A 22,473-nucleotide genomic window follows, 5' to 3' on the forward strand; every position below is an offset into this window, starting at 1 on the left:
CGGTTGGAACATATGAGTGATTTCCTTCACTCGACGGTGCTCCAGCTGCCCTCTCCTGTCTCCCCTGCCCGGTCATTCTCCCATTGCTCCCAGCACTGCTGTATTCCTGTTTTGATGGTATGTTCACAGATTCCACACACTGTATCCTTACTCGCTCACTGTGGTTACAGAAGTACACCTAACATCCAGCCAGGCGGAGAGAGAAGAGGCGGTTGGAGCATACAGCGAGTGATTTCCTTCACTTGCTGGTGCTCTGGCCGCCCTCTCCTGCCCGGTCTTCGCGGTCGGGAAGTGTGGAAAAGCCTTCAAAGTGCTGAGGGCTCAGACAGAGGCAGTAAATAGAAGAGATGAAAGCTAATGTAGTACATTACAAGTTGATCAAATTGAAATTAATTCAGAATGTCAAAGGCATGTCCTGCCAAAGAATAAACCACATCGAAGAAAGCACAGAAAGTGTATGCCACTGTAAAGAAGTTTAAGAGAAACAACCCCTGTGTCCAACTGAATAGAGCAACTAAAGAAAGTGAAGCCAGTAGCCATGCCCTAGTCTTGAGGTATGGACTAAGCTGTGGTACAGAAAAAACATAGTTGGGTTGTTTTGGGGTTTTTTGTTTTTTTTCTATGTATTGAGGCACTGCTATCCATCACCACTCTGAAAAAGTTTGGAGTAAAGTTAGGGAAGTGCATTCATTATATATTGAACAGCAACATACTGTGCTTGAATTGAGTGAGAGAATACTGCAAGCTAATGCTGTTTCGAAAATGGCAAGATAAAAAGCACTAAGGAAGTGCAGGATCTGGACTCTGAAGAGTACAGTACTAGTAAATAAATCAGGTTATGTATATTATGTGCTGTGCCACCGGAACCACGGAAGGTAGGGTGGTGAAGAGCTGACTTGAGCTTCCCCTACAGTACTGTCAGTCCTGAGTAAGGGGAGGTAGTCACATTGATGAGGGTCGTGACAAGGATGTAGATCGAGGCAATACCTACTTGATTTGGAGGAGGACCACGAAACCGAGACTACCTCTGCTGAGTCAAGGTCATTGTGGAGAATTCACCTCCCCAAGCAGGCCGAAGCAGGCCCTTGAGGGGAGGGAGCAGAATGTCCAGGTGCCAGTATCTGTCAATTCCCCCATACTACAGGATACCGTTTGCTGTCAGATTCCTCCATATGCAAGGGGGAGGGCAGCAGTTCTGAAACTGGAGACATAGCCCAACACAAGCTCTCTGCCACCATCAACGCAACTGGGTGTAGGAGGGCGGTTGCTCCATCGAAATTTGTAAATAATAATAATAATAATTTTTATTTTTTTACATTTCCATCCACATTTAGAACCCACCAGCTTCTTCAGTGGCATTTCCCCAATGAGATAAAAGAGAGAGAGAGCCACTGCCACTCATGAATTAGAACTCCATGTCTAATATGCTGCTACCGAAATGAAAATAAAAGAGCAATCCAGCGGCAGGAACTTCTAGGTACTTAGTTAATAATTATCGTATTATAAGTATTAATAATATATAGATTTACCTTTTTTTTTTTTTAACTTGCTGTGACAGCAGCGATAGGTTGTCCTCCCCTTGTGAAGTCATAATAGGGCCCCGAGGGGAGGGAACAAGTGAAGAAGAACATGGCCCAATAAAATCTTCTCAACGGTGCGGCCTGCAGAGTCCCTGCGCGGGATCCACCATCCCAGTGTGGCTTTCCTATTAGCCACTGAAAGTACCCATGGTCCCAACACATACCTTGGTGCTCCTGGGAGATCTGGGAGCTGCCTCATATTATTGAATGCCGCCAATGCTGGGGTGCAGCCAGTTGAGGTGGAACGTGCCTTCTCTCCCCTGCTGGACTGAATCATAGCCCTGAGGGGAGGGAGCCAAAGGAATCTTCTGCTGCCTCGCCCCCTGAGGGGAGGGAGCCAAAAAAATCAGCTGTTTCTTTGCCAGTATTTTCTCCGTGCTGGTTTGTAGCAACATCAGAGGTGTAGACATCTTAACTGCCAAAGTCTCCACGGTCCTAACGGCCGCTATGTGAGAAACCGGGGCTGGTAAGTCTGTAAGGGCAACAGACCTGCGCTTGTTCTCTTTTTTTTTTTTTAGTGATTGTTGTTATAGCCAAAAATACTTGCAATTAGTTGTCACAGTCAAAAAACTAAACTAAAACTTAACCTTATATACCGGGTCTTCAACCAAAGGAAGCTCGACGCGGTTAACAATAAATTTTAAAAAATAAAGTACACTGAAATACAAGAGTTAGTTTTCAAAATGTTTAGCGAATAAAAAAGTTTTTAGAAGTTTGCAGAAGAGTTGGAAGGAACTGGGACACCTCACAATTAGGGGAAGTTCATTCCATAGTTGGGGAAATTTAAATGCCAGAGAGCCGCTAAAATTCTTAACTCCTTGAATTCCTTTCCTAGAAGGAAGAGAAAGTTCAAATTGATGAATGCCTCTCGCATGTGAAAATCTATACACATTCCATAGCAGAGGAACAAGAGGAGCAAAGATACCATGTAAAATCTTAAAAACAATACATAAACACTTAAACTGAGTTCTAAAATAAACTGGTGGTTGAAGAAATCAGTTTCCCTGTCACTGATGAACTGTGAGAAACAGGTCAGAATTTCACACTTTTTTTTTTTTTTCAATTACTGCCCTAAGGGCTAGAAAGCCAAGGCTTCCCTGACTAAAAAACTACTTTTTCTTTTTCCTATTAATATTTTTCTCCGAGAAAGGGGAGAGCCGTGACTGTACAGTAACGGGTCAGAAAAAAACTGACAGGCAGAGGGGAGGGGCTCGAGTAGTAGGGCAATCCTGCACATGCTCAGTAAGCTCAAAGGCTTACTACAGCTAGGGGAGAAGACATTAGGCTCAGTCAGAGACTTCACCATCAAGTGGGGCTGCATATCCCCTGCCTGTCTCTGGAGAAACTTCAGCATCACTTTCCAGTTTTTCTTTCTATTCTGTTCATCTCTAAAGCAAATTTAATTTTGTTTTCGGGATGGAATATAAAGATAGAAGTACAGTGGTGCCTCGCACAGCGAACGCTGCGCACAACGAACTTCATGTCTTGCTTCCTACAACGAACTTTGTTTCACACAACGAAGTCGCCCGAGCTGCATCCTTCCGCGCAGGCACTGCGCTTAACTGCCCTCTCTCCGCCTGGCTCCCTGTGCAGTGGCGGACCGTCGGCTCGCAGGGGCCCGGCGCCTACTGCTGATGCGTTGGGGGGGGCGGAGCTACTCTCGCCGCTTCCCCGATGCTAGAAAAATAACAGCTTTGTTCTCTCTCACCATTGGCATTCTGTTTACATATTGAAAGAAACAGGAAAAAAAAAGCTTATCCATTAAGACCATTTTGTAATAAGTATAAACTAGTATTATAGACAGAATGATCTGCCCAAGGAAATGGACAACATTTTCAACCATGCAGGCATTTAAAAAATGAACAGTTAAGTCCCAGTTTTTGCCGCTGAGACTCTGCCCTCTCTCACTGTAAAATTAGACTCTACTTAGTCTGTCTTTAAATTTAAAAAATGTGTGTTGTTTTAAAAAACAATTATGTTTTTAGATGTATCTAAATAAAAATAATAACAAAAAATTTATCTTTTTTTATGTCATCTTAGCATATTTTATGCTACAGAACGAATTATTTTTTTTAACATGTATTGTTATGGGAAAACGCGTTTCACATAACGAACTTTTCGCATAACAAACTTGCTCCTGGAACGAATTAAGTTCGTTGTGTGAGGCACCACTGTATACGGAAAATTTCACACGAGCAAATCAAACAACACCCTTCTCCCCCCCCCCATAAAACTCCAAAACAAAACATGTCAGATCATTCCCCAGCAGCTACAAATCCCCTCAGCAATCTTGCTAGCATGTAATTCATAAACTTTTCCTTCTTTCAAGCATTTTTATATGAAATGTCCTCCTGGGCTGCGTGGGTATACTGAAGGGAACTCTTCACTCATCTACTTCTGGGCACATTCAAGAGTACTTTTCCTTCTGTGCATTTCCTGTTTGGCTTGGTAGTAAGAAGGGGAATAAATTGTACTCCCCTGAGGTGCCACTTGTGGGCAAAAAAACATCAGCCTGGCATTTTTGCTAATAAAGATTTAAACATAAAAACCTCATCGCAGAATTAAAGCCCCTCTTACTGTGAGAAACTGCAGTCTGTTTCTTGAAGTCCCTTACTAGAAAGTGGCAAGATAATCATTACTGTGGTAATTCCCATAGTAACGGGAGTTAACCATTTTGACCGGTATTACCACGGTAACGGTAGACCATTCTATGGTAGTGCCATGGGAACCACTGCCATGGTAATACTGTAGCAAGAGAGACCCGGGGTGTCCTCTCCAAGCCTACCTTTTAATGTGGCTTCTTCAGGGGCAGGAAAGAGCCACCGCTGCTGATCTGAAGATTTTCAAAATGGCTTAAAATGTTTATTTGCAATGCCCTAGGCTCATAAAATTGCATAAAATCAGATTTCTGCTTTGAGCGGGGAGACGCGGAAAAGAAAACTAAGATGACAGGGATGATAAATGCACTTCACTGCGGGGATAGTAAGGGGACAGAGATGAATTTTTATCCCTGCGTCACTCTCTATCTTCCTACCCATACTGAAGAGAATCTGTGTGCTCTGGTTCCTCAGAAACAGCCAGCACATGGTGTCATGCAGGGTGAGCATGGCACGTCATTACAATCTTCACATTTCCTCTTCTCCATGAGATCCACAGGAAAAAAAAAAGCCAAAACAGTGAGGTGATAGTGCTCAGAGCATATAACCTTTTTCCCCCTCCTTTAATTGACACTAAAATGTCCCATATCCCCATCATCCCTTAGCTGCCATCACCACCTGCATCATCAGAAATCTGTCTTGGAATGTAGTTTTACCCTGTTCCCTACATTACTTGCCTTTCTGGTGACGCAAGCAACTCAAAGACCTTTCCCAGCAATATAGGGGCCTTTTTACTATGCTGCGATAAGCATTAATGCATGTTTATCGCAGGTTAAAAATGCACTACAGTGGACATGCACAGACTTCATGTGGTAGTTTATGCATGTGCGAGTGCTATCCACATGCTAAAAATAGCTTTTAGCGATGAGGGTGAGTCTGGGGGGCAAATAGTAGGTGTGTTTTGTACTAATTGGTTAGTGCAGCTACATTGCTGTGTGCTGATTAGCGCATGAGCCCTTGCTGCCTACACATTAGGTGTCGGTAAATGCTCATGCATTAATGGCCACGCAATAATGGGAAAATTAGCACTTGGCCTTTGCTGCTGGAATAAAAAAATTGTCCATACCCCAGCAGTATAAAAGTGGCCTTAGCGAATGGGAAAGACCTACGCTGGGGAAGAGTGCAAGCCACTTTTTAGCGCTGCGTAGTAAAAAGGCTCCATAGTGTTCTAAGATCCGAGTGCCGTTCCCAACATCTTAGACTGTGAGCGCGCCAGGACAGACAGAGAAAATGCTTGAGTACCTGATTGTAAACTGTTTAATTCACCTTGTCCAAGCGATATATCAAATCCCAACCCCTTTCCCTTTCTTGTATGTCACCATGTAACCTGGACAGCAGGGAGAGGAAGACCATGGACAAGCAAATGTAGCACAGTTTTATCACAAAAAATATCCAATGAATGATCATGATAGATATCCAGACAATCTGGCCTAACTGCAGCTCTCATGAACTGGAGTCATTGCTTCCCCCCCCACCCCTCTTTTTTTTTTTCAATTGGATCTGACAATTTCCTCCTGCTCAATCAGAACTAAGCTGGGATCTGGCATTATGAACCTTCGTTCGGTACTACCTCAGGGATTTTTCAACCAGTTTTATATCTACGAAGGACTTCATGTAGTTCTAGTCCAAGACATCTCAACTCAGTCCTTCAGACACACTAAACCAGTCGAATATGCATGAGCTAAATTTATATATAGGCCCGGATTCTGTATAGGGCGCCAATATCGGCAGCTGTCTAAAAGATCAGCTGCCAATCACGTGTCAATCACATCACAGTGCTATATAATGGGGCCTCCAGGACAGATAGGAACTGGAAATATAGGACAGGATTTTCCTGGCCTACATTTCTGGCACCTATCTACACTGGCATAGTAAAAGTGAGTGGCGCCCCTCCCCACACTCTTCTCTGTGTCCCATGCCACCCCCTTCCCCATAATTTTTTTATTTTTTTAGTATAGAAGTATTTTTATTAAAACTCAGGAGTGATACAACAAGGCAAAGAAAAAAGCTCACAAAGATAGAAAACAAAATGCAAATAAGAGCCACAATAAAGACTCCTAAGTTAACAAGATCCAGCAATTGCAGATAACAAACTTCCAATATTTATACAAAAGTTTTTAAGGTATACCAGAACTTTTTAACTTCTCTGGCGTAAGCAGAATGCCCATGTCGGTGTCCGCTTGCCTTTTGACATCACTTCCTAGGTGCAAGTCCCGAAAGCAATGTCAGAGAGAGCGCCGATGCAGACGCAGGCAGCAACCTTGCGCCAGGGAAGTAAAAAAAGGTACAGGGGAATGCAAGGGGAGGGGGTGGAGAGGAAGATGGAGGGCGTGCCCTTAGGAAAACCAGCCCCACCTCTTATTACGCAACTGCCTAGCTATGCCGTTAATCATGCCTACATAGGTGCTTTATGGCGCCTAATGCCATGCCCACAGTGGCGCTAGGCATCGTAAAGCACCTACATAGACATGATTCCAGTGCCTTTTATTTAGATGCTGGCAGGCGCTTTAATCTTGCTGGGTTTTTGCCATTTCTAACAGTGTTTTTCAATTAACTTAGGGGTCCTTTTATCACGCAGCGGTAGGGGTTTAACGTGCGTTAAACCGCCTGCTGCGCTAGCCGCTAACGCCTGCATTGAGCAGGCGTTAATCTTTTTAGCCAGCCACGGGGGTTAGCGCATGATGAAATGTCCGACGCGCTAACCCCGCTAGCACGGCTTGATAAAAGGACCCCTTAGGCACTGGTAGGATGCTGGTTTTAGAATATTTCACATGCTGTCTCCTTGTTTGCAAATCCATCTCATGCATATTCATTGTGGGGATCATGAAAATCTGACTGGTTAGATGTGTCCAGGGGACTGGGTTCACAACCTCTGGTCTAGTCACGAGCCAGGACTCCTTCTAGGCCACAACCCAGTCTGATTTTTAAAATTTACACAATGAATATGCATGGGATCTATCTCCATACAATGAAAGCGGTACATACAAATCAGTCTCAGACATATTCATTGTGAAAATCTTGAAAACCCGACTGGGTTGTGGCCAGAGTTCCCTTCTATGCTGAGCGTATGCACACAGGTCAGAAAGGGAGTGTACACGCCTAGCAACCGCGCAAAGTTTTTGCTGGCTTTCTTTATTGCGAAAATAGGCTATACTGTGCACAAAATGTTTTTCATGTGCATACTATGCCAGCAAAAATTAGAGAGCACATTGGTTGTGGCCCTCATGAATCATGTTGCCACCCCTGTGCTAGAGTTCTGCAGTCATGAGCCCTAATCCAACCACTAGGTGTCACCACTGGATGGGGTAATACAGGCCCAGGGACTACATGATAACTGGCTCTCTCTTCAGCCTGCAGCATCTCCAATCCCAGCTGATCTGGAGAGCAGAAAACTTGAGCTGATAACTGAACCTAGGTATCTCTGGCATCTCATTTTACCCTGGTTTTTGGGAGGAGCTTGACCCAGATAGAAGCATGGTGCCAGAGCTCCTGTGAACAGAGACTAATTTGCTAGAAAATAACTGGATTTTTTTTTCATCAAATCTACCAACAAATAATGTCCCTTCTTTTCTATCATGGCTGAGACCAAGAATTCTAAATCAGACCAGCAATACTCAATTTCTTCTGGACTAAAAAGGCAGAAAATAGCACCTCTGACCACTGACAAAATGGCAGAAAAGGACAAATCGAAAATACAAGATCCAGTTCTTAAGGAGACACTCAAGGACATGCTTAAAATCAGGGGCGGGAAACTGCACGGTGACACTAGGAAGTTCTTCTTCACTGAAAGGGTGGTTGATCGCTGGAATAGTCTTCCACTTCAGGTCATTGAGGCCAGCAGCGTGCCTGATTTTAAGGCCAAATGGGATAGACATGTGGGATCTATTCACAGAGATAGGTAGGGAGGGTCATTGGGGTGGACAGACTAGATGGGCCGTGGCTCTTATCTGCCGTCTATTTCTATGTTACCAGAGATATGCAAAAAGAGCTGGAAAGGCTTAATGCAAAACTAAATATTTCCTCAGCACAAAATTGAGGATCTGGAACAGAGAACTACCATCTTGGAATCCAGCATACAGCTTTGTAAGAAAAATTAAACTGAAATTTAAAAACACTGCAACTGGACCTGAAATTTCTTCAAATAGGAAAACAAAAACCAATATCCAAACAAATTGCAGCTCAAAGTTGAAAGACAAAAACAAAGGAAAAACTGCAGATACGATGAACAAGGTGTAAAAACTGATCTTTATAAAAAAGATACAATGTAGCATTCAAAAATGAATAAAAGTAAATAAAAATATAAAAATGGTTCTCAGGTGTTTCAGAAAACCCTCCTTCCTCAGGGGTCCGAAATTTGCAAATGCAAAGACGCATAGAACCAGACAAAACAAGTTTTTGCTGGCCACAAGTATTTTGCACTGCTGCTGGATAGGAGATTTTACGTGCCTCAAGGCTTCACTTGTTTTGTCTGGTTCTATGCATCTTTGCATTTGCAAATTTCAGACCCCTGAGGAAGGAGTGTTTTCCAAAACACAGACCGTGTCGGGTCCTGTAGACTCACACCTGAGAACCATTTTTGTTTTTATTTACTTTTATTCATTTTTTGAATGCTACATTGTATCTTTTTTTTTTTTTAATCATCTTTATTCAGTTTCATCACAAAACCTGATCCAACAAGGCATCACACCAAGAATATACAAAGACAATAAACCACAAAAGCAGGTAATATATAAGCAAAAAGCAAACCAGGGTAGCAGAAACTGACCTTTGTTAAGAGAAAGTCCAAACATACCCCAAAACTTCCCCCACCCCAAACCACCATTTAATCTTTTTCAATAAAGATCAGTTTTTACACCTTGTACATCGTATCTGCAGTTTTTCCTTTGATTTTATTTTTTTCATCAGAGTTCTGGATTTGCCAGAATTATCTGAGGAAAATGATATGACTGCATATCTAACTGCATGGCTACCAAAACTTCTGTAACTTTCCTTTGAACCTGAACTGCAAATAGAGAGGGCACACAAGAGTTCCCTCTAGGCTGCTCACAGGAAAAAAACCATAGAAACACGATGGCAGATAAAGGCCAAATGGCCCATCCAGTCTGCCCATCTGCAGTAACCATTATCTCTTCCTCTCTCTAAGAGATCCCACGTGCCTATCCCAGGCTTTCTTGAAATCAGACAGTCTGTCTCCACCACCTCTACCAGGAAACTGTTCCATGCATCTACCATCCTTTCTGTAAAAAACGTATTTCCTTAGATTACTCCTGAGCCTATCACCCTCTTAACATCATCCTATGCCCTCTTATTCCAGAGCTTCCTTTCAAATGAAAGAGATTCAACTCATGCACATTTACGCCACTTAGGTATTTAAACATCTCTATATCTCCCCTCCCCCGCCTTTCTTCTGAAGTATACAGATTGAGATCTTTAAGTCTGTCCCCATACGCCTTATAACGAAGACCACGCACCATTTTAGTAGCCTTTCTCTGAACCGATTCCATCCTTTTTATATCCTTTTTGAAGGTGCGGCCTCCAGAATTGTACACAATATTCTAAATGAGGTCTCACCAGTCTTACACAGGGGCATCAATACCTCCTTTTTCCTACTGGTCATACCTCTCCCTAAGCATCCTAGCATCCTTCTAGCTTTTGCCGTCACCTTTTCAACCTGCTTGGTCACCTTAAGATCATCACTTACAATCACACCCAAGTCCCGCTCTTCTGTCGTGCGCATAAGTTCTTCACCCCCTCTAAACAGTACCGTTCCCTCGGGTTTTTGCAGCCCAAAAGCATGACCTTGCATTTCTTAGCATTAAATTTTAGCCGCCAAATTTCAGACCATTCTTCAAGCTTTGCCAGGTCTTTCTTCATGTTATTCACACCATCCTGGGTATCTACTCTATTGCGGATTTTGGTATCATGGCAAAGAGGCAAATCTTACCTAACAGTCAAGCAGCAATATCGTTTATAAAAATGTTTAAAGGAATAGGCCCAAGAACAGAATCTTGAGGCACACCACTGGTAACATCCCTTTCCTCAGAGCAATCTCCATTGATCACTACCCTCTGTCGCCTTCCAGTCAACCAGTTCTTGACCCAGCCCGTCACTCTGGGACCCATCCCGAGGGCGCTCAGTTTATTTATTATACATCTGTGTGGAACACTGTCAAAGGCTTTGCTAAAATCTAAATACACCACATCTAGCGCACTCCCTCTATCGAATTCTCTGATCACCCAGTCAAAAAAATTGATCAGATTTCTGACAAGACCTACCTCTAATGAATCCATGTTGCCTCCAGTCCCGTAATCCACAGGATTCCAGAAACTTCGCCATTCTCTGTTTTAAAAGTGTTTTCATTAATTTGCTTACCACAGAAGTCAGACTTACTGGCTTGTAATTCCCTACTTCTTCCTTACTTCCACTTTTGGGGAGGGACCACATCCACCCTTCTCCAGTCCTCCGGTACCACTTCCAACTCTAGAGATTAATTGAAATGGTCAGTCAGAAGAACTATCAGAACTTCCCTAAGTTCCTTCAGCACCCTCAGATGTACACCATCTGGCCCCATTGCTTTGGGTACTTTTATTTTAGCCAGCTCCTCACAAACACAACCCTCTGAAAATCGATCAGGGTCTACCACTCCTCCATCCCTATTCATGTTTGTCTTCTGTGGTCCTGCTCCCAGTATTTCAGCCGTGAACACAGAACAGAAATATTTAAGCCTTTTCTTTATGAGCTTCTACATATTTCTCCCCTTCACCTTTGAGTCTCACAATGCCACTTTTGCACTTCTTCCTATCACTAATATATCTAAAAAATATCTTGTCTCCCCGTTTTACCATTTCAGGTATTTTTTTCTTCCATTTGCATCTTTGCTTTCCTGACTACAAGACCAGCCTTTTAACTTTTCCAGATATTTTTGCCTGTCTTCCTTTTTCTGTGATCTTTTATAGTTTATGAAAGCTAACCTCTTATTCCTTGCCTTCTCAGCTACTACTTCTGAGAACCAAAGTGGCCTTCTTTTCCTCTTGCTTTTACTTACTTGCCTCACGAAAAGTTTTGTCGCTCTTACAATTACTCCTTTCAGTTTTGCCCACTGCATTTCCACTCCTTCCTGACGTTCCCATCCAGACAATTCTCTGATGTATTCCCCCATCCAAAGTTAGTTTTTTTAAAAAAGTCTAGATCCTTTGCTTTTGAATGAGCCCTCTCTATACCCATCTTAATATTAAACCGTACCATGCAGTGATCACTGGATGCTAGATGATCACCCACTGTAACATCAGAAACACTTTCCCCATTTGTAAACACTAAGTCCAGTATGACCCAATTCCACCTGGGTTCCATTACCAACTGCTGGAACAGTTCTCCTTGTAGAGAATCCAGGATTTCCCTACTTCTAGAAGACACCACATGTTAAAATCACCTATTAGTAAAACTTACCCTTTTTTAGATATATTCTGAATGTCTACTATTAAATCTCTGTCCATTTCTTCCATCTGTGAAGGAGGCCTGTATATCATACCAATATAAATATATTCACCATTCCCTCTTTCCAAATTGATCCACAGTACCTCTTCCTTGCCCTGCAGATCCTGCAATTGTGTGGCTTTAATATGATCTTTAACGTACGATACTCCTCCTGACCTATAGTGGCAAAAGTTCTGCATTACCAGCATGCTTTAAAGATTTTAACAGTGGCTAAAAATAAAAAGCAATTGCTGTTTCAAGGTAAGAAGATATTGATTTTACCTGATCTTGCTAAAACAACTGTCTTAAAGTGGAAATCTTTTCTGAATATGAGATCTGCCCTTAAAGACATGGGTGCAAAATTTGGCTTATTACATCCAGGAAGAATGCTAGTGACTTATAATAGCAAAACTACTTCATATGTATATCTTGAAAAACTACAAGATTTCATAGATAAGCACAAGATGCAGTGTTCTTGATGATATTTACCCTGGTTTTCAGTCTCCTTCTCCTCTCCCCTTGTAGTTCCATCTGTCACTTCTACTGTGGTAGTGGGGTGCTAATACCATGAGAGCTGCAGTCTCCACCAGTAGCACCCATAAGGTAACTATCTACGTACTGGACTGCCTGTTGAGGGAAGCCTGGGAGCACCAGAGTGCTGTGCAATACCTCACCCCAACGGAACATCTCCGTTTCAGAATATACTCATTTATTTCAAATGTAACTGAAAACTATGAAAGCACAGCACACAAAACACCATGAAACAAATCACCTTTAAAAAAAGTTAAAAATGGTGCTCTCCTTTCTCTGAAGTGGCAGAGCCCCTTCAAATTTAGGACTTCAGTATCAGAGAGAAGGGTAGCGTCAGTCTGTAATGCAGGCTCCTAGGAGCTGTTGCAAGATCTCACATTAAATATAGGAGAATCACATTGCTTCTCCTGCTGTAAGATCCTGCAGCAGCTCCCAGGAAATCTGAATAGATACAGGGAGTTACACTGTCTCTCCCACTATGAGATCCCATAGGGACTCCCAGGGATCTGCCTAGAGGGGAGTTACAGTGTCACTCCTGCAGTAATATCCCACTAGAGCAAGACTCTTCTGGTCACAATCAGTCATTCAATGGCAGGAAAGGATTCTCATCCTTAGACTGTGTAAAGAAATAAACCAGGGCCAAAAAGCCAATGAAGAGGAACAATAGGAGGAACTGGAGCCAGAGTGGGAAGAGATGTCTCTTTTGTGATTCTTCCTTCTTCTCCCTGATTGCCCTGCGCGGCTCTACCCGGAGGGAGGGGCTTGCTGATGACGCCATTCGGTATTGAGAGACATCCTGGTAAGTGTTCTGTGAGAAATAATCTCTGTTGCTAGAAAAGAACAGTGAGGATCACCAATATGTACGCTATTCCCCCCTCTACTTGTCTTCAGACACCGTACAAACTTCCCTCACATACACACACTGCCCTACCACAGGTACAGTTATTACTATTAATTATTTCTAGAGCACTGCCAGACATATGCAGGACTTTACAGAGTCACAAAGGAAACGGTCCTTGCAACACACACACACACAGCTTGATGGACAGCAAGTAGCAGAACAAGCTTCCCTCACACTTACATATAGTGCCCCACTACAGGTACAGTTGTAGCAGCACCACATACACACACTGCTCCACCACAGAACAAATATAGCACTGGCAGCAGCGCATACACCCTCCTCCCCCCAGATATAGTAAAAGCAGCAGCACACACTGCCCCACCAAAGAACAACAGATTAGTATAGACCGACAGCTTCTCACATACACACACTGCCCCGCTATAGAACAGAGACAATACAGCAACAGAGGTATACGTGTTACTGCATTCTGTGCCAGGGAATTTGAGTGAGCTAAGTCCTAGGTGGTCAGGCTAAGGATACACACAGCCTGTTTCGCAGCTCTGGTCAGCTTCAGTTGCAAACCTTTCTGGTCTGTGGTATGACGGCCAATTTCTGCCCAACCAGAAGCAATAGTGTCTTTGTATTTTATTTTGCACACCCAGTAAATTTACTTGGTCACAGCTACAATGCCTTATGGACAACCTAAAGGTCATTCAATGAGATGTAACAATTAACCAAGGGCAGGGATTCTTGCTTAACAGCTTTTAGAACAGAGACTGCTTAACCATGGAAATTATCAAATATAATGGCCAAGGCCATCACCATGTTCTCAGGTGAGATGGGTAGCTACCAGAGCTAAACAACTGCCAACATTACAACAAACACCCTTGCTAATGTTTGCAAGAAAGAAGAAAACCTCAGAGTTTGCACATACAGAAACTACTGTAGATATGAACATCAGACCATCGGTGTGCAAAAGACTGTAAGGCACTATTTTTCTGTGTGTGACTTTTTCACACACACAGAAACAAGCTGAACTAGACGGGCTGTTCCAGTGACACTGCAAATCTTCACTAGTGCCACTAAAGTGGAGAAGAAAGCTGTCGTTAAGGAGATAGTTTCCTTATTGTTGTATCTAAATCTGATGAGTTTATGTGAGTTTCTGACTGGCTTATATACCACCTACATTCAGGAAAGCTATCCAAGTAGTGTACACTCAGGGCTGTAAGTGATACTCATAAGTTTCAGATAAAGCAGATTTATTGTTACCTACATGACACACTCACAGACACACTCTCTCTCGCCAAGCTTTGCTTATAGCAGGGGTTCAAGACTTGATACTTACATGTTTCCAGAATCAAAGACCTCTTGTGTCCCCTAGAAAAAAACAATTTAAAAGTGCATTTCATAAAATACTGTAAAAGTTATGATAAATTTTACATCCCATTCTGGCACTCTCACTTTCCAATACTGCTACAGATCTTTGATATAGTTTTCACCTATTCCCGTGATTCACACATCTCCCCTTCCCTGTGACTCTTGTGCACCCCTCCATTGCCCTCCTGCGACTCTCACACTCTCCTCTAACCCCTCCTCTGTAATTCTCACACCTTCAATCCCCCTCCTGTGACTTGCACATCCTTCCACCCTTCCCCTGTAACTTCCACAGCTCTCTATCCCTTCCCCTGTGACTCCCACACCTCCTCTTGTAGCCAGGGCAGGATTAATTCTTCGAGGGCCCCTAGGCACACAAATACACTGGGCCCCCCTGCCCCGCTCCACCCCACCATGCACCCAGGTGGAAACAGGAAGCTACGTCAGAGGGAAGCTTTGGGCAAGCAGCACGGCTTGCACAATTACAGTTCCCGTTGCCTTTCTTACCCGCGTTGCTTGCTTGTCTTACTTTCCGTCGATGGGGGGGGGTTGTCAATTGGGGTGGGGCCCGCGTTGCCAATCAAGGGGGGGGGCCCGCGTTGCCGATTGATGCTGGAGGGGCCCATCGCCGTTTGGAAAAAACAATGTTGATGCCTTCCTTCATCGGGCCCTCTTGACCATTTCGGGCCCTAGGCACGTGCCTACTTGGCCTATTGGTTAATCCTGCCCTGCTTCTAACTCTCACATTTTCTACTAATTTCTCACCAGTCTCTGACATCCCGCTTACCCCCTGCACTCCCCCTCCTCCTTTTCCATGCTTTGACTGAGTTGATCTGGGGAGGCTACCTACCAGCTGTGGTGAGTCCTGCTCTGTCACTGTCTGTATCAGCCCAGCTCAACTCTCCCTTCACAATCCACTCTCTGCCATATGGGGCCAGTTGCACCATATTGGCCATGCGGCTCATCAGTCCCAATGTAACAAACCACACCAACACTTATTCTTAGTGGGGTTTCCCTTGCTAAAGGTTACTGCCAATGTAAAAAAGGTTTTAGTGTGGAAAAAAATTTGTAAACCACTCCACTAATATTAATACAGTCAGCACTGTGCTAAATTTTGGGATAGCTTTATATCCCTCTTAGCACTGAATCTTTATTACAGCCCCAGTACAAAGAATTAAAGAGAGTCATCTGAGGTGAAATGTCTCTGTTCAAAAGACCCTTTTAACTACCCTCTCTCTGAAGCTCTCCTCACCCTGTCTTATCCCCACTCACTTCAAGCTGGGAGGCAGGAACACAGGGTTTGTGGAACATCTTTTGTTTGAGGGGTTCCATGCTCCACCCCCAGCTCCCACCTCGATTTACCCAGTCAATTTTAAGTGTATCATATAGACTATAAATACTTATTCTTCTCTTCGTTCTTCTGTCCCCGTCTCCTCTTATCCTCATCATCTGTCCTGTCTCCAAGACCCATTTCCCTTCTCCCAGACCCAGCATGAGATTGCTTCTTATCCTGTCCTTTTTCATGTCTGCAGTCCCAATTGAACTGTCTACCACCTGTCTCCAGCATCAGTCCCCCCTTTGTAACCTCAACCTTGCATCAGCCCTTAGTCCTCTTCTCAGTCTCAACCCCTCTATTGGACCCATCTCCAACTGCCTACCTATCCCCCTTGTCAGCCCTGGCCCTCTGCCCCCTTTTCACATTCCCAGCATCAGCCTCCTTTTCCTACTTGACCAGTACCTCTAAACCTGCTGTAGATCAGGGAGTTTTGGTTAGATTCACAGGGAGTTTTGGTTAGATTCACTTCTAAACCTGCTGCAGATCATGGAGTTTTGGTTAGATTTTCCAACAGCGATTGACTCACTATCAAGTTTGCATGCAAATGATTTGCATGGAGGTGAAAATCATTTGCATGCAAAACCACCGACTCAATTGCTCAGTGAGCAATTGACACCTGCGCAGAGCCCTAACAGTAGTGACAGGGGAAGCAGCCTCCTGTCACTGCTGTCAGGGCTTCTGCTTTTTTTTTTTTAAATGGAACAGATGTTCTGCGTGACTTAAACATGCAACATCTGTCTCATTAACCCCTCACGCTAGCACCCCTGAGCCACTATCACCCCCGAACCCCAAAAAGATGGCAGGAGGGATGCCCACTCCCTCCTGCCACCGGAAGCTCTGCTTCCCCTCCATGCCCGTACCTTAAAGTTGGGAGCAGGAGGTACTGAAAACACCTCCTGCTCCTCCTCCCTCAACGACGACACTGGGCCAAAGGCCCTGATTGGCTCAGACGCCTTGGGCTCCTCCCTTGGAAGGGGCCTGAGGGGCCTGAACCAATCAGGGACTTCCTTAGGCTCCTACAGCAATCGGGTTTTTTGGATCGATAAAACCCAATGCTAAATAGCCAAGCAATGTAAGTGAATCAATCGCTTGGCTATTTCGCATGTGGTTTTACTAATTTGCATGGCCGGATCAGAAAATGGGCAATCAGGGGGGAAACACGCGTTTAGTGAATTGGGTAGGTTAGCAACGATCGTTGCTAAACCTGTGAAAACAGGTTTAATGACAATCACTGACTTTAGTGAATCTAGCCCTTTGTTTCTTTGCTCCAGCTGCTCTGTTTGTCCTCTGTTGGCTCTGGCTACTGGCATTGTGCAGGAGTTAAAAGCAGACAGCAATTGCTTCAAGTATTGTGCAAAAATAGGAAGTAGTTGCTCTCTAATTTTAAAAGCCACATGTCAGCAGACAGACAGAAAAGCAAGAAGCTTCCCGCTCAGCAGAATAATTATTGATGCCAGGCAGATAGGAGAAGTGGGGCAGCTTTCATGCAAATGTTGGTGGGGCCAAGTCCGTGTGCCCCTGTCCCTATCCCCTCTGTTCCGACACCTATAAGGTGCAATACCCATTGTTTTTGCCTCTGGTGACGCCATTTTGGAAGATGGCATCACATGACTTCTAGTAGTATGTCATACATTATGTAGTACCACCAGGGATTATCTTGGGAGGGTGAGAGGTGGAAAGGAGCTTCAAGACTTACTCATGTCACTATGGATTTTTTTATTTTATTTTAAGAAAGAAGAAACAGTGGTCTTTGGGACACACAGGAACCACTAAGGACTTCCTTGTTTGGCCAATGTAAAGTGCTGCCCTTTATCTCAGAGGTCCAAGAAAACAAATGGTCAGCCAATCATCAAGATCTAAGATACAAAGAAAACACCCCAAACCAAAACAGTAGATCAGAACAAAGGTCCAAAACTCCAATGTAAAGTTTATTCACCACATAAAATCATTATTTATGTATTTATGATTTTATGTGGTGAATAAATTTTACATTAGAGTTTTGGATCTCTATTCTGATCTACTGTTTTTTTTCTCTATCCTTTATCTCAGAGGAACATTAAACTCCCACACTGGAATCTTTAATGCATCTCAATGACTGTTAAGTAAAAAATTCAGTGCTGGGGGGGGGGGGGAGGAAAAGCCTGCAGTAAAAGTTTGAGTTAATCAATTAACTCAGATTTTTTTTTAAAACAGGGATAATTTGCATAAATATTGTGTGCCTTAGTAGGTTGATATTTTAGCTTCTAACCTAATTTTAACTCAGATTTTTCATGCCGATTAGTCCCCTTATGATGGTAGCTTAGCACCATCAAGGAAGCGCTGTTATAAAGGCTACTCCTCTTACCACCTGGGCTGAAGGGAAGACTGGGAAAGGAGGCCAAAGATGGGATTTGTTCCCACTGTGTGGGATGGGGAAAACTGGAAGGGGCAATGGTGGAGCAGGACTATGGCACTGTAGACGTGCTATATGCTAGTGGTATCCTTCTGCTCATTAGCTGGGACATCTTGGAGAAGTAACCTATTGGTTGGAGCAGTGGACTGAAAACCAGGCAAGTCAGGATTCAAATTTTAGTCCTGCAACTTGTGATCTTGGGCCAGTCGCTCAACCCTCCATTACCCCAGGTGTAAACTCAGGGGCTGCTGCTCAGCATACCGCTTCCGCAAGCAAGATTAACACCAAAAGTTTGTCCTCAATGCAATAACCAAATAGCACTGCAAACAGGCCAAGTACGAACACTGTACCCTAACATGGGGAAGAGCGCACTGGAGGCACATGGATCTGTGCTAGTGGCAGCTATACCTTGCTCACACATCAGCAACTGCATAAATGCTGGTATGTTATTCTGGGGTATTATTCAAAGCAGTTTAACTGTCCAGAAAATGGCTCCTGCCTGGTTAAATAATTTCTTCAGGGTTATTTACTGATATTCAATAGCACTAAAATGGTTGGTGAATATCACCACAGACCACTAAACTGACAGCTGGCTACTTTGTGTGCGGTCCAGGGGCAGAGTTGGCACTCAAAAAAGGATGGAACAGTCCTGAGGAAGGCTACTAAACTGGTCAATGGTCTTCATCATAAAGCTTATGAGGAAAGACTTAAAGATCTCAATATGTATACTTTGGAGGAAAGGTGGGATAGGGGGGCAATATGATAAAGATGTTTAAATACCTACATGGTTTAAATGCACTTGCAGGGAGTGTGGTGCAGTGGTTAAAGCTACAGCTTCAGCATCCTGAGATTGTGGGTTCAAACCCACACTGCTCCTTGTGACCGTGGGCAAGTCACTTAATCCCCCCATTACCCCAGGGTACATTAGACTGATTGTGAGCCCACTGGCACAGACAGCGAAAAATGCCCGAGTACCAGAATAAATTCATGTAAACCATTCTGAGCTCCCCTGGGAGAACAGTAAAGAAATTTGAATAAATAAATGAGGTAAGACAATTGAAAGGAAGCTCTAGAATGAGGGGTTATAGGATGAAGGTGAAAGGGGTCAGATTATGAAGTAACCTCAGAAAATACTTTTTTACAGAGAGTAGTGAATGCATGGAACAGTCTCCCAGTGGAGGTAATGGAGACAAAAAGTGTATCTGAATTCATGAAAGCTTAGGATAAGTACATATATTGGATCTCTAAGGGAAAGCAAGAGATAGTAGGTGGCATGGATAGGCAGACTAGACAGGCCACATAGTTTAGAAGTTCAATTAGGCCACATCGGTCAGTCATCTCTATGTGGTGTTGCTTAGCGATTATGTGCTGAATATTACACTTAACTTCATAAGAGATAGCTGGACACACAAACTCAGATATTCAATGTTGGTGCCCAGACATGGCCTGGCATTAAATATCCAGGAATAACACCGGTGGTGGCTATAAAAACATAACACTCAATGCCGCTGGCTGAATATCAACACCTCTGTGTATAAAATTTTATCAAACCAGTATTAATGGACAAAATAGGTACCAAAACAATATTTTGTGCTCAGACCTGTGTGCCCATTCAACATTCAACTGTCCAGCAAACCTTCTTCTCAGTTATAACCTATGCTCTTATGGTCTTTTATGCTCTCAGTGAAGAGAAGAAGCAGGCATGAAATCCTCACTAACACTGATGGCAGAATGAGCTCAGTCCTGATATTACAATTTTGATCTTCTGCACTGTTCTCTGATTCTGCACTGGGGGCTACCCAAGGCTCTGCACAGTTAGGTGTTGCACAAAACTCATTTTTTCATTGTGTGCTAAAGCCAAGGCAGGAAAATATTTATAGTAACTGAATGTAACTCAATATGACCTAATACTGGAAAAGGCATGAGTTAAAGTAGAGAATGACATCCCCGCAGTAAATCAATTTTCCCATCCCCATGAGTTTTGTCACTGTCCCATTCCTATAAGCTCCGTCTTAAACTGCACAGGCCACACTTATGATTTTAAGGTGTTTGAGTTTTGTGCAGATGAGAACAGAGCTTGCAGGAATGGGAAAGGGACAGGAAAAGAACTCGCGGGGACAGGATGGGAAAAAACTGTCCCCGTGTCATTCTCTAAGTTAAAGCCAAAGGGCCAGATTCGCCAACCTGCCCGATCCAGGCAGGTCCGACGAATTCAGAAAAGAAAAATATGCAGATGAGGGCAATTGGAGGAACTCCCCCCATCTGCCGGCATGTATTGCTTTTCTGCGATCCCCACGCATCTGCAGACCATCTATAGATGGTCTGCACATGCCCGTTGGAGCCGCGATCTTTTTTTATTTTATTTTTACATGTTTTTTAAGTTTTAGCCCTGCGAGCCCGTGGTTTTAACCCACTTTAAACCCACGGGTTAAAACCACAGGCTTGCAGTGCAAGGAAGGGCAGGAACAGGCAGGAGAGATGGGGAAGAGCAGGGCAGCGATCGAGGCAGAGCAGGGCGGCAGGCAGGAGACAGATCAGGGCAGAGCAGGGTGACATTCGGGGAGATCAAGCATGAGACAGATCGGGGCAGAGCAGGGCTTCAGGCCAGAGAAAAATTTGCTCATTAAGGGGTCAAAAACTGATTAGTACACGATTGGTTTGCTTTGTGAATCTAGCCCAAAGTCCCTTCTTGTCTTGTGATACAGACAGACTGAGAAGCCACACTGCCAAGCACTGCTAGTGAAAATGCTTGAGTACCTGATTGTAAACCGCTTAGATAACCTTGATAGGCAGTATATAAAATCCTAATAAAACTTAAAAAAAACTTGAAAACTAAATGCCAAGCTGCCAAGGCTTGATAAAAAACAAAAAGGTGTGTGTGGTAAACTATATCTATTGTCCCTTTCCAGCCCCTCTAGCCTGTCAGTAAGCCCCTATGAAAAATTCCCGGTGAGACTCCTCCTGTATACCTCAGGCCTGCATGATGGTGTTAATTGCCTGTAATTGTCCTGTCTGCAGATAGCGGCAAAACTCATCAATGAAGGACATTTCCTCCAGTCTAGCCTCCTAATTGGCTGTGAAGCATTCTTTGCGTCCCATGATAAAATAAAACCCAACACATTGTGGGGGTACTTTCCTACCCGGTATCGTGGTGGCTCAGCTCCATATGTCTTGGTGGTGGAGAAACTCTCTTCATACATCTGTTCTGTGTCTGTAGCAGAACCCCCCCAACAAAAAAAGGAGGAGGGCAAGTTTAAAATCACTGAGATGTTAAAACGTTCTCTCTGTGAATGCTAGTGCGTGGGACCCAGTGATGGCTTTCTACTACTGAGCAGCAACAGTGCAACATGCTACAGCAGCCTCACCTTACTCAACTCAGCTATTAATAATTATTAATTATGTTTCCCTTTCTCCCTCAGCTTCCAGTCAGATTTCATGTAGAAGGCAGTGAACAGGAAACAGAGCTTCCCTGTATCATTAGAAATCTGGAGGGAAAGATGAAGAGTGATGTAACAGAACATGTCTGATCTAGCCAGAGAGGTGAGTAGGTGGGGAGAGTTTATTTCTGGTGTTATTCACTTGAATCCCAAGCACCAAGGGCAGTGCTTCTCAATCCAGTTCTCGGAGCATATCCAGTGAGTCACGTTTTCAGGATATCTCCAATGAATATGTATGCGAGAGATTTGCATACAATGGAGGTACTGTGTGCAAATCTGTCTCATACATAGTTTTCATTGTGGCTATCCTGAAAACCCAAGTGGCTGGGTGTGTCCTGAGAACTGGATTGAGAACCCATGCTCTAGACCAGTGTTTCTCAAGTTGGTCCTGGAGTACTCCCTTGCCAGTCAGGTTTTCAGGATATCCACAATGAATATGCAAGAGATTCATTTACATACATTGCCACCATTGTATGCAATCCTCTGGCAAGGGGAACTCCAGGACCAACATGGGAAACAATACATGACTATGACACATATAAATGCAAGTTTCCTCCCCAGCAGAGACAAAGAAGGCTCCAGCCTAGCAAGGGACAGGCTCAGCTGGTTTTGGGTCTACATCAATGGTGAAGGTTGCTGCCAGCTGGCATCTCGCAAGCCAAAAAAAGCAGCAGGGCCAGCAGCGCTCTTTCTACTAAGGCAGAGGTTCTCTCAATCCAGTCCTTGAAACACACCCATCCAGCTAGGTTTTCAGGAAAGTCACAAAGAATACGCATGAGATAGATTTGTATACAATGGAAGCAGTGCATGTAAATTGATGCCTTGCATATTCATTGTGTTATCCTGAAAACC

The 22,473-nt window shown here is 43.8% G+C and overlaps 1 protein-coding gene across 2 annotated transcripts in view; it reads right to left on the minus strand.

The window, feature by feature from the left end:
* Nucleotides 1–12,402: 12,402 nt before the first annotated feature.
* EMD (emerin) overlaps nt 12,403–22,473 on the minus strand; it is a 30,888-nt gene continuing 20,817 nt past the window's right edge. For both annotated transcript variants that reach the window (XM_033922554.1, XM_033922564.1), the window contains 3 exons: nt 21,325–21,395; nt 14,428–14,459; nt 12,403–13,071 (listed from right to left, as the gene is read on the minus strand). In XM_033922554.1, the coding sequence (XP_033778445.1) occupies nt 12,819–13,071; nt 14,428–14,459; nt 21,325–21,395 (356 nt within the window). In that variant the 3' untranslated portion in view covers nt 12,403–12,818. The remainder of the gene's footprint in view (nt 13,072–14,427; nt 14,460–21,324; nt 21,396–22,473) is intronic.

Source organism: Geotrypetes seraphini, chromosome 1 (assembly GCF_902459505.1).
Source record: "Geotrypetes seraphini chromosome 1, aGeoSer1.1, whole genome shotgun sequence".
NCBI lineage: Eukaryota > Metazoa > Chordata > Amphibia > Gymnophiona > Dermophiidae > Geotrypetes > Geotrypetes seraphini.